This window comes from Volvox carteri, assembly GCF_000143455.1.
Source record: "Volvox carteri f. nagariensis unplaced genomic scaffold VOLCAscaffold_26, whole genome shotgun sequence".
In the NCBI taxonomy this organism is placed as follows: Eukaryota; Viridiplantae; Chlorophyta; class Chlorophyceae; order Chlamydomonadales; family Volvocaceae; genus Volvox; species Volvox carteri.
In genome coordinates, this window is record NW_003307569.1 from 212,537 (window position 1) to 227,507 (window position 14,971).

Sequence of the window (14,971 nt, forward strand, 5' to 3'; positions counted from 1 at the left end):
TTCTTTCTCATCGGCGGCCCCTTGTCTTTCAACCACCTCTCTTCTTTTCTCTCCTTTTCCCCCTTAAACTGGACTTCAAACAACACATTTACACACATACATACATACGTACATACATACAAGCACCCATAGACGTCACCTCCAAAAGGGTCACGAGGTTATCCCCCTCAGGGCGTCAGGAGAAAGCCCTGCTCCAGTCCACCTACAGCGTCCATAGCGCTCACATACACACATACACACACATGTCCGCGAACATCGTCACCGTTGCACACCATGCCATCATCCCCACCACCAACACGCACTAGCACCACTGAGTGGCCTTTTCCGTACACGGCGACTCCTTGACTCCCAGCCCTTCATTAGTAAGGGAAGGGCAACCCATGAACATGATCCTGACGGATACCATCCCCGCCACCACCAACTTGTGCTGTGCCCCGTCCCCCTACCCCGCCCCCCCCCTACCCCGTCCCCCCCCTATCCCCGGCAGTCCCACGCGACACCTGACTCCCGCCGCGTCCAGTCCCCTGACACAGCTCCCCATCTCCTTCAGCGGCCCCCGCCCCTCCTCCCCATTCCCCGACATCACCGTCACCCCCCCCACGATTCATCATCTGCTGAAAAGGTAAAGCAGTGTATTCGCCAGTTCCGGCCAGCTGATCAACATATCGCCACTCGGCGTCGCTGCGGCCGCAGATGCCGCTGTAGCAGAGGAGCTCGTAGTTGCGGCGGTGGCCGGGGAGGTGGTGGCGGCGGCGGCGGTCGCCCACTCCGGCACCAACAGCCCGTCGGGCCGGAATGCCGCAGGTAGGCCACTTCCGCCGCTGCCGCCGCCAACCAGTGCCGGCGGTCGTGCCGTACCGGCAGCGGCGGCCCTACAATGCGCCTTCATGAACGCCGGCGACAGTACGGCACCCAGGTCCTCCTCCGATACGTCCCAGCCGCTGCCGGGCTGCGACGCCGCCGCGATGATGGCCTGCCGTACAGTCGACAGTGCCGTACGGGGCCCCGCGACGCCGGCGGCGGAGATGCTGGCGGCGGTCGCTGGCTCCGGAGCGAGCGCAAAGAAAATTCGTTTCGCTTCCACAATATGGTTTCGGAACGCTTGGGCAACACGAAGTACCTGGTCCTCAGACCGTAGGAACTGCATCAACTCGTCGTACGTAACGCCCAATCGACCGCTATCATCTGCCGTACGACCTGCAGTCGCCGTACCTAGCAGCCGCTCGTGGTGCAGCACCTGGAGGGTACAAAAACAGAATGCCGATGGGAAACGCCACACACACACACACACACACACACCCGCAACCATCAGGACGGCACTTGCATGCTGCGACAGTTGAAGGCCCCCCAACGGCCCCTTCCAACGTGCTGATGTGTGCCGACCCAGATTAGTCAACCAACTACCAACCAACCTGGTCACTCTTTAACACCCAGAAAAGCGTGCGAGAGGGCAGTACCGCGTGCGAGAAACATTTTACATTACAGTCATGAGAGAAACATTTAACTTTGCAGTGTTGTAGTTGGTAGTTGGTAATTGCACAAGGGCGGATCTGAAAACACGCCGTGAAGCCGCTTTCCAGCGTTGCAGGTCCCTAAGAGCATAAGCTCGAAGTGTGGCAGCTCATACACATACACATACACAGCATAAACCCACCGTCCCCTGGCCTCACCACCACCCCACCGTCCCCTGGCCTCACCTCGTCCAGGGCGTCCGCTGTGAAGCCCCACTCCGCAGTTACCTCCCCCAGGGCCTCACGCAACGCGGATAGGGGCACCCGGCCGTCCGGGGGGGGAACGGTGAGCGGTGTGACGCAGCGACTGCGACCGCCGCCGCCGTCGTTGACACCCCTGGCCCCGGGGGCCCCTGCGGTCGACACGCTGGCGGGCCGGCTACTGCTGTTGCTACTGCCGTCGCGTGCTAGCAGGCTGTAGCACAAGGCCCGTAGCTCGGGGCCGTGCTGTCGGAGCGCCTGTCTCAGAACGGGGAGGAGAAGGGAGGGTTTAGGGTTTACCACCTTACCCCTCTCCCATCTCACTTGCCCTTTTGCCAACTCCACCTAGCCAACTCCACCTTTCCCCCCACACACACATTGTAGTCAGGCATCAGGCTGTGACGACTCACATCACATCACAACACCTACAATATCCCCCGCATCTCCTCATCGAGCTATCCGCACCCAGTCACCGAATCACTCCCCCGCCTCCGGGTTGACTCCGTACCCGCACAATCTCCACTGGTAGCGACCGCCGCGCAGCCCGGTTAGCAGCCAGCGCCTCCAGCAGCGGGCCCCCGTCCTCGCACGGGGAGGGGCCCAGCGTGTCGTGGTGGGTGCGACTGGGCCGCCGGGGAAGCAAGTACGTGGACCCAATACCCAGCTGCGGCGCACACAAGAACAAGAAGAAGAACAAGACATGGAAGACAGCACAGAAGAACAGAAATGTACGAGCTTACCGCCATCTTACCGTTTTAGGGACTTCATGCGCAATGCTTCCACTTCTATAATCTTATACACACTTCGACAAGCAATATACTTGCACGCACAAACATTAAAAGCGCACAAATACCACAAAAAATGACGTACAAAAAGGTGCATGTTTGGGCGGCATTCAGTTACTCTATAGTTGTACGAAGGACACACACGCGCGCACGCAAGCGCAGACGTACGGCGGGAGCTACAGACGCCACAGGTCATCGGGACCCCCTCCAGCCGGCCCCCCCCGCCCGCTGTCCCACCTCCACGATCCGCGAGTTGCTCCTGAGCAGCCGAGTCAGCGCCAGTCCGCCTCTGTCCGCAATCAGGTTGTTGGTCAAGTCCAGGGAGGTCAAGTTGGGGTGACCCTGGGGGGAAAGGGGGAGGAGGGGGAGAAGGACAGCGGGGGGGGGGGGAGGGGATGGAATGTGGGTGCAGAGGGGGCGGGAAAATGGAAAAAGGTACTGGCGCTGAAGCTTCGCGGGTTAGGAAACACCTGGTCCCTTCTCCTCTCGTCCTCTGGTTCAGCGCCCCGGCCACGCAAGAGAGCCAACCCCCAGCTCCATCGAGAGACCAAGAACGTCTTCGCCGTGTCTGGAGAAGGCTGCAGCCGTTCCCTCCCGCTCCCCCCTTACACCCAGCCCCACGCATACACATACACACACACCCCAAACCCCCAACACACGGGGCCGCACATACGTAAGTACGTATATACATACATACATACCTGCGCCATTGATCCGCTAGATTTGGTTGGATGCTGGTGGTGAGCTGCTGAACCCAACGAATACATTCTGAAGTCGGATGGGTTGAATGGATTAGGGTGCCCCTCTCGCAGGGGAGAGCAGGGAACTGCCTCCAAGGGAAAGGGGGCCGCTGGTGAAGCTATACCACCCTTTAACAACATACATACATACCAGCAGCCAGTCTGCCAATGTCTCCACCGCACTGCAGCCCAGCCCGCTATGAGCGAGGCTGAGGGACGTGAAGGAGGAGTCGAAACCGAGGGCGTCCAAAACAGGCAACAGCCCACGCGGGCCGAGGTAACACCGAGAGAAGTCGTACCCGTACGGCTCCCTGGCAGTACAGAGGCAATGGCAAAGTTTTAGTGGTTTAGTGTTGGTGCGTTAGGAAGATCTGGCCACGCGTCAAGCAACGCACATACGATATGACATATACACACATATTATACAACCATACACATATACATACATAAGTATACATATACATGCATACATATATACACCCATACATATATGTATGTAGACGTTATGTACATACAAATGCATACATATCTAAAGTGTAGTAGCTGTCCAGCCGCCGAAAAGGCCTCTCCAGATGCCGGGACCGCGCTCTTGCACACATGTGTGTATTAACAATGTGTGCCGCGCTGTACGGCAGGTACTACACTTCGACCAGACCATTAATGCTGATAGCGCTGTGCCCCCAAACGGACCAGCAGCCAAGTACGAGGTCTCCCTCCGTCCATCCCCCCTCCTGTCCCCCCCTTCCGTCCCGCAAACCCCGACAGCCGCACCGGATTTTAGAATCCAACATGGCGTTGATCGCAATCTCCATCTTATCCCGTACAAGTCCAGGGGAGCTGCCGGGGGGTGCCAAGTCGGGGGCCAAACCCACGAGCACCTCCACGAACTCGGAGCGGCTCACCTGGGCTCACCGGATGAGGGCCGCGGGTGAAGGGGGTGAAGGGGATGGAGGGGATGAAGGGGGTGGGGACACACCCGGAGCAAGGAGGGTAAGGGAGTGTATATACACATGTATTCGTGTATGTGTGTGTGTGTGTTTAGATCATCTGACAGGGCCGCCGGCGCTAGCCCAGGTACGGCAATTACCAAACCGTGACGCAGGCCGCGAGCAGCACCCAGGAGAGTTCCCGCTCCACCCCCCCCGCTCCAACCCCCCTCGCTCCACCCCCCGACCCTCCCCCCGACCCCTGCCTACCGGGTCGGCGCTCATTCGCGCCATACAGGGATACCTCTCCATGAGGCCGTACATGTCCGCCGCAGCTGCCGGGCTGAAGGCACACACTGCCGTACGCAGCTCGGAGGCGGGGATGCTGCCCTGCGGTGTTTAAAATACCAACCACAATCTGTCAACAACAACAACAACAACAGAACAACTACACAGCCAAGCACTTTCAGTGATGTCCACCCCCTGGTGCTTTCGCAATTGGCATTGGTATTGGAGCTCAAGGGCTTGTAAATAATCTGGTAAATACCATAATTAATATAATAAAGAAACCTATAAATATTGGCGATGTTGTTGAAATTCAAGGCACTATTGGCCCCTGCCAATAGTACGATATACGATGTACGACATTGCTAAGAACGATTGGCGAGAAAATTAGAGTTCGGACCTACCTAGGTTGTCGAAGTCATTCGGAGATGCATCATTTCCCCTTTCCCCCTCGTTCCTTCTTCACTTCTCATCTCTCCCCCCCAACACACACATACACACACACACACTCACACACACACACACACTCACACACACACACACACACACACACACACTCACACACACACACACACTCACACACACACACTCACACACACACACACCGTCCGCACCGTCCCTACCTGGCCCAACACGTCCAGGTAGTCGAACAGCGCACCCGCCAGCCCCTCCTCGTCCAGAGTGCCATGACCCACGGGTCGCGACAGCACCTCCAGAGCCGCCTGGCGAAGCTCCCCTAATGAGGCTGTAGCAGCTGCTGCCTCCAAAAGGCGGGAAAAGTCCGTCTCACTCACCACCCGGCAGTCGGGGGCAATGCCCACTGAGGCGAGCTGCTGCTCCCACGGGGCCCTGAGGCGGGTAGGGAAGAGCGCGTGTGTCGTGTGTGTATGTCAGTGCGTGTGTCGTGTGTGTATGTCACTGCGTGTGTCGTGTGTGTATGTCAGTGCGTGTGTCGTGGGTTGCTGTTTTACAGTTTTATGAACATTTGGGTTTTTGAAGGGAAAAAGATAAACGCAACGGCGCAGGAGGATGGATCGAAGGAGGAGGACGGCTGTGAAGCTATCTTGGTACAGAGGTGCCGGGGTTAGGAGCGGCGGCGGCGGCGGCGGCGGCGGAAGTGGTGCCGCACGCACCTGTGTCTGACTCTACCCCCTGAACCCCGCATCATTCGAACAGCCACCTCCTCCTCCCCCTCGCTAACGGTCAGGAGTGCTCATACAGCCCCCGGGCGGGGGGGGGGCCCAACCGCAAGGGATCAGCGGATCAGCTACAAAAGCCTTTTGCGAGCTCCGAGCCGCGGAAGGCGAAAAGCAAGTACTAACTACTTGCGGAAAACTGGCCATCATATATGCAGCTCATGCAGAGGGCCGTTCTGACAGGTTTCAGGTGGAACAGGTTGTGACGGAAGGATGTGACGGTAGCGGTTGACGTAGCAGCCAACGGACAAACTGATATAACCGACACCGCAGCGGTTGATTGACATGAAACGAGCCAAGGAGCCAACGCGAAATCGTGTGAGTTGTTTAGACACCCCTCACATCTCCCCCCCCTCCCCTCCCCCTCTACCCCACCCACCCACCTGGGGTCCACCAGCTGACACACGTGCGCCACCGCCCTGGCGGAGTACAACGGACCACCGGACTCAGCCAATGCCATCGCCAGCTCCGCCGCGCGAACCGTTTCGGCGTGATTACGGGTACTGCTGCTACTGGGCGCATTGCCGCCGTGGAGGTTAGCGCCGCCGCCGCCAACCCCCCGCGCCGCCTCAGCACCTGGCGACGGTGGCGCCAAGGTCAGCGGATAAACGTGTCCTTGAATCAGGTCCCGGAGCTCTTGCGAGGTTTGATTTGCGGCTGCTACAGCCATATGGCTAGAGATTGCAGATAAGGGCTGGCTGCTGTGGCTGTAGCTTAATCCGCTGGGGTTGTAGCTGGGCATGAGGGCGCTGTGGCTGGGGGAGGGGCTGGGGCCGAAGCTGGCGTTAGGACTGGGGCTACGGCCGGGGGGTTGGTTGCGAGGCGGGATGGCGGTGAGGGCCGATGGGGAGGAGAGGATGCCGGCGACGGAGGTGTTGGAGAAAGGCGAGGGGGAGCGGGAGGGAGGCGCGGGGAGCTGCTCGGGAGGTATGACACGTTGCCAGGGCCCGGGTTGCATCATTCGGACGCGGCGTTGTAGCTGCGGACATTGGGGAGAGGAGGGGGGGAGGGGGGAAGGGGAGAGGGGGAGAGGTGCCAAACGTCGGGAGAACGGAAGGACCTCCCTGGTTTAATGAATAAATGAAATCTGCAAAACCCAGATCAGGATAGTTTCTAGTATCTTTGCCCCGTGCTTACAAGGCGCAATCCCATTCAAGGATATGCGGATAAGGCAGATACCGGCTCGTGCAATGCCCGCACTCATGTTCCTTTTATATAGATGTATCGCGTCAAATGAGTTGCATAATGGCATGTTATGGCTTCGCTTGCCGTGGGTTCGGCTGAAGCACCTACCTGCGCAATGACAGCGCTGTTGGCTGGGACCTTGTGCCGTTCACAAGCCTCTAGGTACACCACGACCAGGTTACCGGGCGGCGTGTTCCATCTGCAAAGTTGACATGTATCACATGTCGGGACTACATTGAATATGGTGTGTTGCCATAAGCCTCAAGCGCGTGAACTCAGCTCTGCTCAGACGCATTACTAGTCCACATGTTGCCTTGGGCCTCTAATCCTTCAGGTATACGTGTGAGCCGAGACCTTACCCGGGTGACTTGTATCTTTCCCGGGCATAGACCTTGCTTCGGGAAGCCGGCGCTTCAGGCATCGCATCGTCCGGCGCAAGTTCGAGGTCCATGATTATGCAACCTCTATATTTGCAGATAATAATTATTTATTCGAAGTATTTTTCATTTCTTATGCTAACAGCCAAATTGCTTGCAGCAGAGTGGTAATGTTCACGCCTAGGGAGGTTACTGTTACAGTAAGTTAACGAACTGTGCTTTCACATACAAGCTTCTTGACATTATCACAAGTCCTTACACATGCTCGATGTTTGCTGTCGAGTGTTTGGTTTGGCATAACTGTCCAGATCGTACTCGAATACGGAACAAAGAAACAGACGACGAAAGACAAATATCCCACACCATGTTACATCGTCCGAAATTCTTATATCCCATATCTCGCGATTTACTCATTATCTCTCACCACACCGGTGAACTGTAACGGTGATCAGCTGAGCAAAAGATCTCGTCTTCATGCAGCTCATGTTCAGTACCTATATCCACATCACTCACACCCATTACCATCTATCCTATCAGGTAACATTTCCCCGACAGGACCTTGTCTCGCAACAATTCCATCCTAACCGTCAACACAACCACTTTCCCATGTGAAGCTACGCGCTGCCATCGACTCGCATGCCGCGCGACTCGCATGACTGCTCTCTGGTCTTAAAAAGGAACCGACGCCTTGAGCTTTCCTGCAAAAGTCTGTTCCGGTTAGCACAAGCAACTGCAGCAAACAAGCTCACCTTCCCGGTAGGAAGATTCCAAAAAACTGGAATCAATTAAGTGTAAAATCCACTGAATGACTAACAGGTGCCGCCTCCCTGCTCCGCACAAGTGCTATGAACGTATCGCCGTGCCAAATGCAGGAATCCTCACCCCGCTTTTGACCAACCCCACCTCAAATTCCGAGAAAGCATGCCTATCAGCAGCCGCTCCAGCCTTCCCCCTTAATTCTTAGTCTATGCACACATTCCACCTATCTTTTTACCCATACAGGCATACTGCTTGGTGTATATCATCTTACAACACAACAAACCTCCGCCGACAATTACACGCTGTAACTACGTTCTTCCCCTTCAGAAAAGTTCATAAAGAGATACCCACCTGGGATCCGCGGGTGGTGGGGAAACGCCGAAAGACGGGGATCGCCGACGGACGACCGATACGCAGCCTCATGGCTGTCCCGCTCGTAGCGTTGTTCATCGCTCCCATTCGAACTTCATCATTCTTCATCTCCTCCATGGCGCAGCACACCGACTTATGACCTGCGATTGCGTTACATGCATACATCATGCACCAGTTAAATCAACACATACCACTACCATACAATCACGTCGTCGTCACCTTCTGTGTGCCGTCCGCTATAAGTAAGGCTCACGGTGAAGTCACGGGGAATTACAAGGATAATTCTTTCCCTTCTCTAATCGACGAAGCAACAAGCAAGACGTTATAACACAGATTACGGCAGCTAAGGCGATGTATGATACATCCTTGTAAGAGAAAAGATTCTAAAGGAATATTCGAAACCCGGGAAACATCAGATACAATACCTTTCCCAAACTATACCTTATCATCACAAATCTCACTAAAAATACGTTCACCACACCAACGAAACACACGAACTAAACACCTACCTGCCGTTCTGTGCTCCCTGCCTCTTCCCCATCGAACGCGTGTGGGGAAGAACAGCGTCTTGGGGTTCGAGACAGCGCAATCGGGGTCAGGTCCGCCAGCCACAGGTCCGGCCCCCCCAGAAGAGGTCTCCGAAAGATTCTGGCTCTCCAGCTTCAAGGAAGCTAGTGTATGGACATATCGCCGCTGCGCGTGACAGCGGCAACTAGACTGGGGCCAATGGCTCCCAACGCGTCTCAACACGTGAGCGCGCACGGACGGCCTGCCCTGTTGGTCAGGTAGGACGTCCGGCTGGGCCGTTCTACGGCTCAGCACTCCGCGCCCCCGAGGGGGCGCAAGGCTCCGAACTCTTAGTTCGGGTTGTACAGAATCACCCATTCCCTGCCTCGCTGCATCTCCGACTGGCGGGTTACATACATATATGAGAAACAGGCGCACACAGACACGTCCACGGAGACAGCCGCGGTTGGCGGCGGCGACCGGGCTGGCGGTTAGTTCTTATACACCGCACCGGATGATCTCCCGGATGATCAAGTCCCGTGTAATGGTTGGGGCGCATGTCTGAGAGATACATATGTACAGCTGCTCCGGACTTGAGAGCAGTGTAGAGCTCCACTCAGTCGGGGGCAGCGGAGGCAGGCCTTAGGTGCCTAGCTTTCGGAGAACCTCTGGCGAGGGGCAGTCGACGAAGTGGTGACGGAAAGCCCGGGTGCTGCTGTCGGAAGAGGCGGTTGTGAAGTCCGTTGGGTGGTTGGGTTGCGCCCTCCAGGAGTAGCGGCGGCCGCCCTGTGGCAAGGGAAAAAAGATCAGCAGAGCAAAGAGCCGACCCGGTCGAAAGCTTGCTTGTAGGCTCGGTTAAGAAGCTGAGCGTTGGGCGTCGAGGAGGTTATGATATGATAACATTTGCGCAACGGTGCAAACCATGCGCGCATGGAACAACCGAAACAGCTATAGCGGATCAAGACTTCTGGTGACAACGAACAGACGACGCAAAGCGCCATACACCAAGCCAACTACAATACGTTGGACGTGCTCGGTCGGACGCGCAACAACACATCGAAGTGTCTAATTGGATAAATCATAGCAGGAGCAGGGAGGCGGCTGTAACTTTCAGAGATGAGATTCGAATGAAATTGTCATGGCAACATATTGAAAAGAGCCGGCTTTATACTCCTTCTTCACGGCCTTTCTATGGGATAGGACGATGGAATTCGTTGCCTCGGGCATCGGATAAATCCAGACGCGACTTTCATGCGACAGACACGTTTGTCATCACGGGTGATTGTCGTACGGACCAAGACCGTCACACGAGGCATTTTGCTGAAGCTACGTTGAAGCTGTGCTGACTGTCGGGCCCGTGCCTGCCCGTCTGTCTGCCTGCCTCGAAGGCAAGACAACAGCCGGCAGTTGTCCACAACGTCGATTCATCCGCTGGATTTCCTATCCTCGGGAAGGCACACAAGTCGCAGCTTCAATTCAGCTTCAGTAGCGCTCATCGAGCATCTGTCTCGGTCTATGTGAGGATGCATTCGGCGCGCATGAATTTTGCTCCGTTATATGCAGCCACTGTCTTTCTCAGCGTCTTGTTGATCCCAGCGGTTTGCTACTTGGAGATTTCCCCGATGTACATTTCATGCAGAGGAATGATGGGATTATGCTGCGGACGCTGCCCGAGTCATTGCCTAATCGGTCTCATCATGGGTATCCTAAAACGGTCTCATCAGCCACAGAGAAACATGCAGCGGCCAACAGTGACACCAGAACAGCACTACAAGATTAAATCTATCCATTACATCTCCGGTCCCCTGCGTAGCAATCCATCGTCATCCAGCAATCCAGAGGCATCTGTTTTACACTCTCCCACAGTTGCTCCTCCAAGATTTGCAACAGAGCAAACCTGCCGGGCCAAATATGCATGGCTACGGCACGCATGCATATATGGACAAACTGATTACCAAGCCAAAGGGTGATTTTTCCGTTCCATGTCCTTATTCGTGGCGAGCAGTTGGCCATCCGCCAAATCCTGCAATCTTTACCCGTTTGCGTAATCCAAGGTCAACACGGCTGGAGCTGAAGACGTCGCAATATGTATCACTGGCAGGCAAATACCTATGTTTGGTAGGCAGAAGTCCCTGCACGGCGAATTTATTAGTATCTGCTGCTGCGTCAGGCATCGGGCATCAAATCAGAATATGTAAGAAACGACGCCCCCAAATCAAGCACCAGAAGCAAGGTGTCGCATGTCCAAATGTCGGGTCCCAAGGTCCAAAAGTGCTTATACCGCCCGGCCCTAGTTCTCATGTGCTGGACTTCAGAGAGGCCTTCAGTGCAATTTCGGTTACTGTGGCGAGAAAACCGGCAAGAAAGTTGGGCCAAGCAGGGGCCACGTGCGACAACACCAACAATCGCCGTAGGAGGACGAGGTTGCGCTCCTGGCGACTGGCGGCACAGTACACGTCAGATAACAACAGCAGCAGTAAGTAGGAGCAGAAAGCAGCAGTAAACACAATAAATCACCAAAGAACCAAGACGTTGTTGGATTTTTTCTCTATGGAAGGTTTACCGCTCTAGGTCAGGACATAAACATACACGAACACGAACACGAACACAAACACAAACACAAACACACAAACGCAGACGCATCCAATCATCACTTGCACCTCAAACCCACGCGGGACCATGGGGGCCTCCATTTATTTAGTTCATCAGCTGCGCCACCGCCTCCACAACCGCACATTCCCTAACCACCAGCCGTTCCATAAGCTGTTCAAAGAAGAGAGCAGTTGACAGTTGACAGTTGGTGATGCCAACCCCTCGAAAGAGGACGCCTACCGTGTGCAACAGCCAACAAGTATCGAGTCAAGGGGAAGAGCTCTACATTGGCGATACCCATCCTTCTCCTCCCAACCCTCCTCTTCCTCCTCCTCACCTTCCCCTCCCGCCGTTACCCCAACCCGGCGCCACTTACACGCACCCCACACGCGCACGTGTTCCCCTTTTCACACTCCCCCTTAACCTCAAGGCAATTCTAGTTCAAGTCAGCCAGACCGCCAGCCCGCCCCTGCCCTAAACGAACAGCCCTAAAATCCAAAAGCTCTAAAATCCAAAAGCCTTAAATCCAATCCAAAAGCCTTAAAAGCCAGCCAGTTCGGTGCTCAATCCCCTCGCCAACTCCGAACCCCACCGAGCGCCTGCTGTTTGACAGCTCCGTATGTCTCACTCAGCCTCCAACCAATTACTTCAATTACTACAGTATGCAGCATATACTGTAAATTGTAAAACCACACAACAGTTCATTATTTATATTCGTTTGTTCGTTGGCTCTCTCGAGCTTCACTGTCCTAGGAGCCAAGGGTCATGAACCCCTGGGTAGGGGCACTGCTTTAAATTGCATGTACTCGGTATGCATGTATGTATGCGGTACGACACTCTAACTCTCATTTTTTGGCATTCTCAACGGTTCATGGCATATACCCCCAACGGTACCCCGACTTCTTCTTCTTCTTTGCCGACAGGGCTCCCTCCTATAATGCCTTGCCAATACACTCTGCCGCGCCTGCTAGCCGACCACACCGCAATGACCCAGCCGTACATTGCTGCACCCTCTTTAGCACCCGTCCGTGGCTAGCCGAACATACCTTTTGTCGGCCGTACATAACAACATTTTTGCGCTAAGGAACCGGGTATGATATCGTGCCTACGGAATTATGGGGCGACTCGCCCCGCCCTGATAAGGCCCTTAGACACAAAACCTCCTCCTCCTCCTCAACGGGCGCCATTGGGCTCTTGCCGCCGTACACTTAGCAACGCGGAAACCCTTTCTGTTGTTGTCGTTACTATACTGGTTTACACCTCGCTTACCGTCGCCGGTACGTAACACTGTAACATCACAAGCTACACCACCCAGCGACACCTTTCCCCGGAAACGATCGTGCTGGAGCTAGACAACAAAATAATATATATACATACATACATAGATCCCGTCTAGTTGGAGCACCAAACAAGCGCTGTTGCGTGCCGGCCGTCGTTTCCCGTGCGGCCTGACCCGGGGGCGGAGTGCATGAGACTAACCAGCCGTATGCACCCGCCCCCCGCGCTGTGCTTCGGCCTGGGCCCCCGGCTTTTCAGCCCACAGTGTAATCAACGTCATACATACATACATACATACATACATAGATACATACAATTGCACATACATACATATACATACATACGCACAGGCAGCAGAACAATTATCTGCAAATTCTACATCTTAAAAATCAATAAGGAGAGGCTGTTATTGAAGTTCCTGGAGCTCACAGTATTCCTGTTTGTTTTCATCTTCCAAGTTCGTTCGACGGCACGCAATTCCATGCCGTACCGTACGGCAGAGGTGTAAGATAAAAGCACGCATACGCACGATCACGCCGCAGCACTCTGCACGACTGCAATACCTCCTTCCCCATTTCACCCAGACGACCCTTCTTCTTCCCAAAACTGCACACCGCAGTTCGTACCCCTCGGGTCACGAGGGCTGCTTCGAAACCAAACCTCCCCGCACCCGCGCTTTGACCTTGCCGTCAATGGCCAAAAGCTCCGCCTTTAGGGCGTCCTGCATCTCAGCCAGCACCACACCTCCCTGGGCTTGTTGGCCGCGTACTGGCGAGTCGACACGGCCGGGGGCGGTGGAAGGCTGCAGATGATGATGGGAGTATGTATGTCCCTGGCCCTCCAGGGGTGCCCCGGGGTGTCCATGTTGGCGGTGCTGGTGTTCTTGGTCGTGGTTGCCGCCAGCGAGCCCCTCCGCTGCCAACGCGGCGGAAGCAGCCGCACTGCCTTTCACTTGTCGCTTCCGAGCACCGAGCACCGCCAGTACCTGCAGGTGCAGCGCCGCCTCCTCGCGCGCAACACGACGTTCATGCCAATGGCCCTGCGGAAGACGTTGACCCGCACCGTTACCGCCGCTGCCGCCGCCGTCGCCATTGCCATGGTTTTCCGGGTCCCAACCCGCCGCCACTCCGGGAGTTGGCGCGGAAAGGGACTCCGAACCCAAGGTGCGCTTTCGTGAAGCGACCCGTGACGACAGGCCGCCGCCGTCATCGTCGCCGTCGCCAACGTCAGCGGCCCGGCGCTCCGAAGCCGGTCTCATGGTAAGCACTGCCAGCTCCGCCAGCTTAGTACGGATGCGTGATTCAACCTCCGAAAGAGCGTCCGCCGCAGCCACCGAGTCCTCGGTGACAGCGGCGGCGGCAGCGGCAGCGGCAGCGTCGCCGCCATCAGCGGCAGCTGCAGCCGACGGCGCCGGTGCCGAGTCAGCTGCTGTGGCCAAGGCCGCCACCCGTCGCACCAGGTCTTGATGAAGCTTTTGCAGCTCCATCCGCTTCTGGTCGATAGCCTGTGACCCATGGGTCAGTGGAGAGGGCCAATGCGATGGTCGCATCAGATCTGGAGATGGCTTCTCAGATGTTCAAGATGTCCTGTTCACTTTTCTGTACAGCACAGCAAACGTCCATCTCGCCTGTTCGCTCCTGTTGTTGAAATGTTTGTCTCTTGACGTTGGACCCGGGGGATGGCTCTATGATTGGGTCACAGTGAATGAGGGCCACGATAGAGCAGGACAGACCACCAATGTTGCCCGCATAACCCAACCACTGTGTCATTGTTGTAAATGTGAATGTACGTAAACACGCGACACAGCCAGCCAAGCTGAAAGCTATCGAAAGAACCCCTCATCGCCCCACCTCATCGCACCTGTTTACGAGAGCCAGCACGCGAAGGCAAGGCACCGCTGCCAGCGGCGGCGGCAGCTGCAGCACTTGACGCCGAGACGCTGGGTGCCGCCCCAGCGGGCTCAGCGCCGCCGCCGCTGCCACAGTCACCGCCGCCACCGCCCCTGTCGTGCCGCCTCCCAGGGCCATCATCTCCGGCACCTGCTATCGCCGCTACTGCTGCTGGTGTTAATGCGCCCGGCGCTGCGGCCATGTCCGCTTCGTCAGAATCGATACCGTTTTTGGTGATGTACGACAGATGTGACATGATGCGCTCCACCTGGTCCGCAAGCATCTCCAAATCCAACTTGCGGCCCGGCGTCGGCCGTGGCAAGCCGCCGCCGCCGCCGTCAACAACCCGCGGCGGTGGAGGCGATGCG

At 56.1% G+C, this 14,971-nt stretch overlaps 2 protein-coding genes across 2 annotated transcripts; both read right to left on the bottom strand.

Moving 5' to 3' along the window:
- Positions 1 to 607: 607 nt before the first annotated feature.
- Positions 608 to 7,027, bottom strand: VOLCADRAFT_61911 (uncharacterized protein; the record flags this gene model as incomplete). The annotated part of the gene is made up of 10 exons (XM_002951880.1): positions 608 to 1,237; positions 1,698 to 1,970; positions 2,221 to 2,376; positions 2,735 to 2,839; positions 3,389 to 3,548; positions 4,009 to 4,139; positions 4,434 to 4,553; positions 5,072 to 5,297; positions 6,028 to 6,623; positions 6,938 to 7,027. Coding segments are annotated over 10 exons (2,487 nt in total), but the record flags the coding sequence as incomplete, so codon positions are not given.
- An 848-nt stretch (positions 7,028 to 7,875) lies between these two features.
- VOLCADRAFT_92408 (uncharacterized protein) lies at positions 7,876 to 9,418 on the bottom strand (the record flags this gene model as incomplete). The annotated part of the gene is made up of 4 exons (XM_002951881.1): positions 7,876 to 7,914; positions 8,317 to 8,477; positions 8,847 to 9,030; positions 9,356 to 9,418. 4 exons carry the CDS (start codon positions 9,416 to 9,418, stop codon positions 7,876 to 7,878), a joined length of 447 nt encoding a protein of 148 aa, XP_002951927.1.
- Positions 9,419 to 14,971: the final 5,553 nt, after the last annotated feature.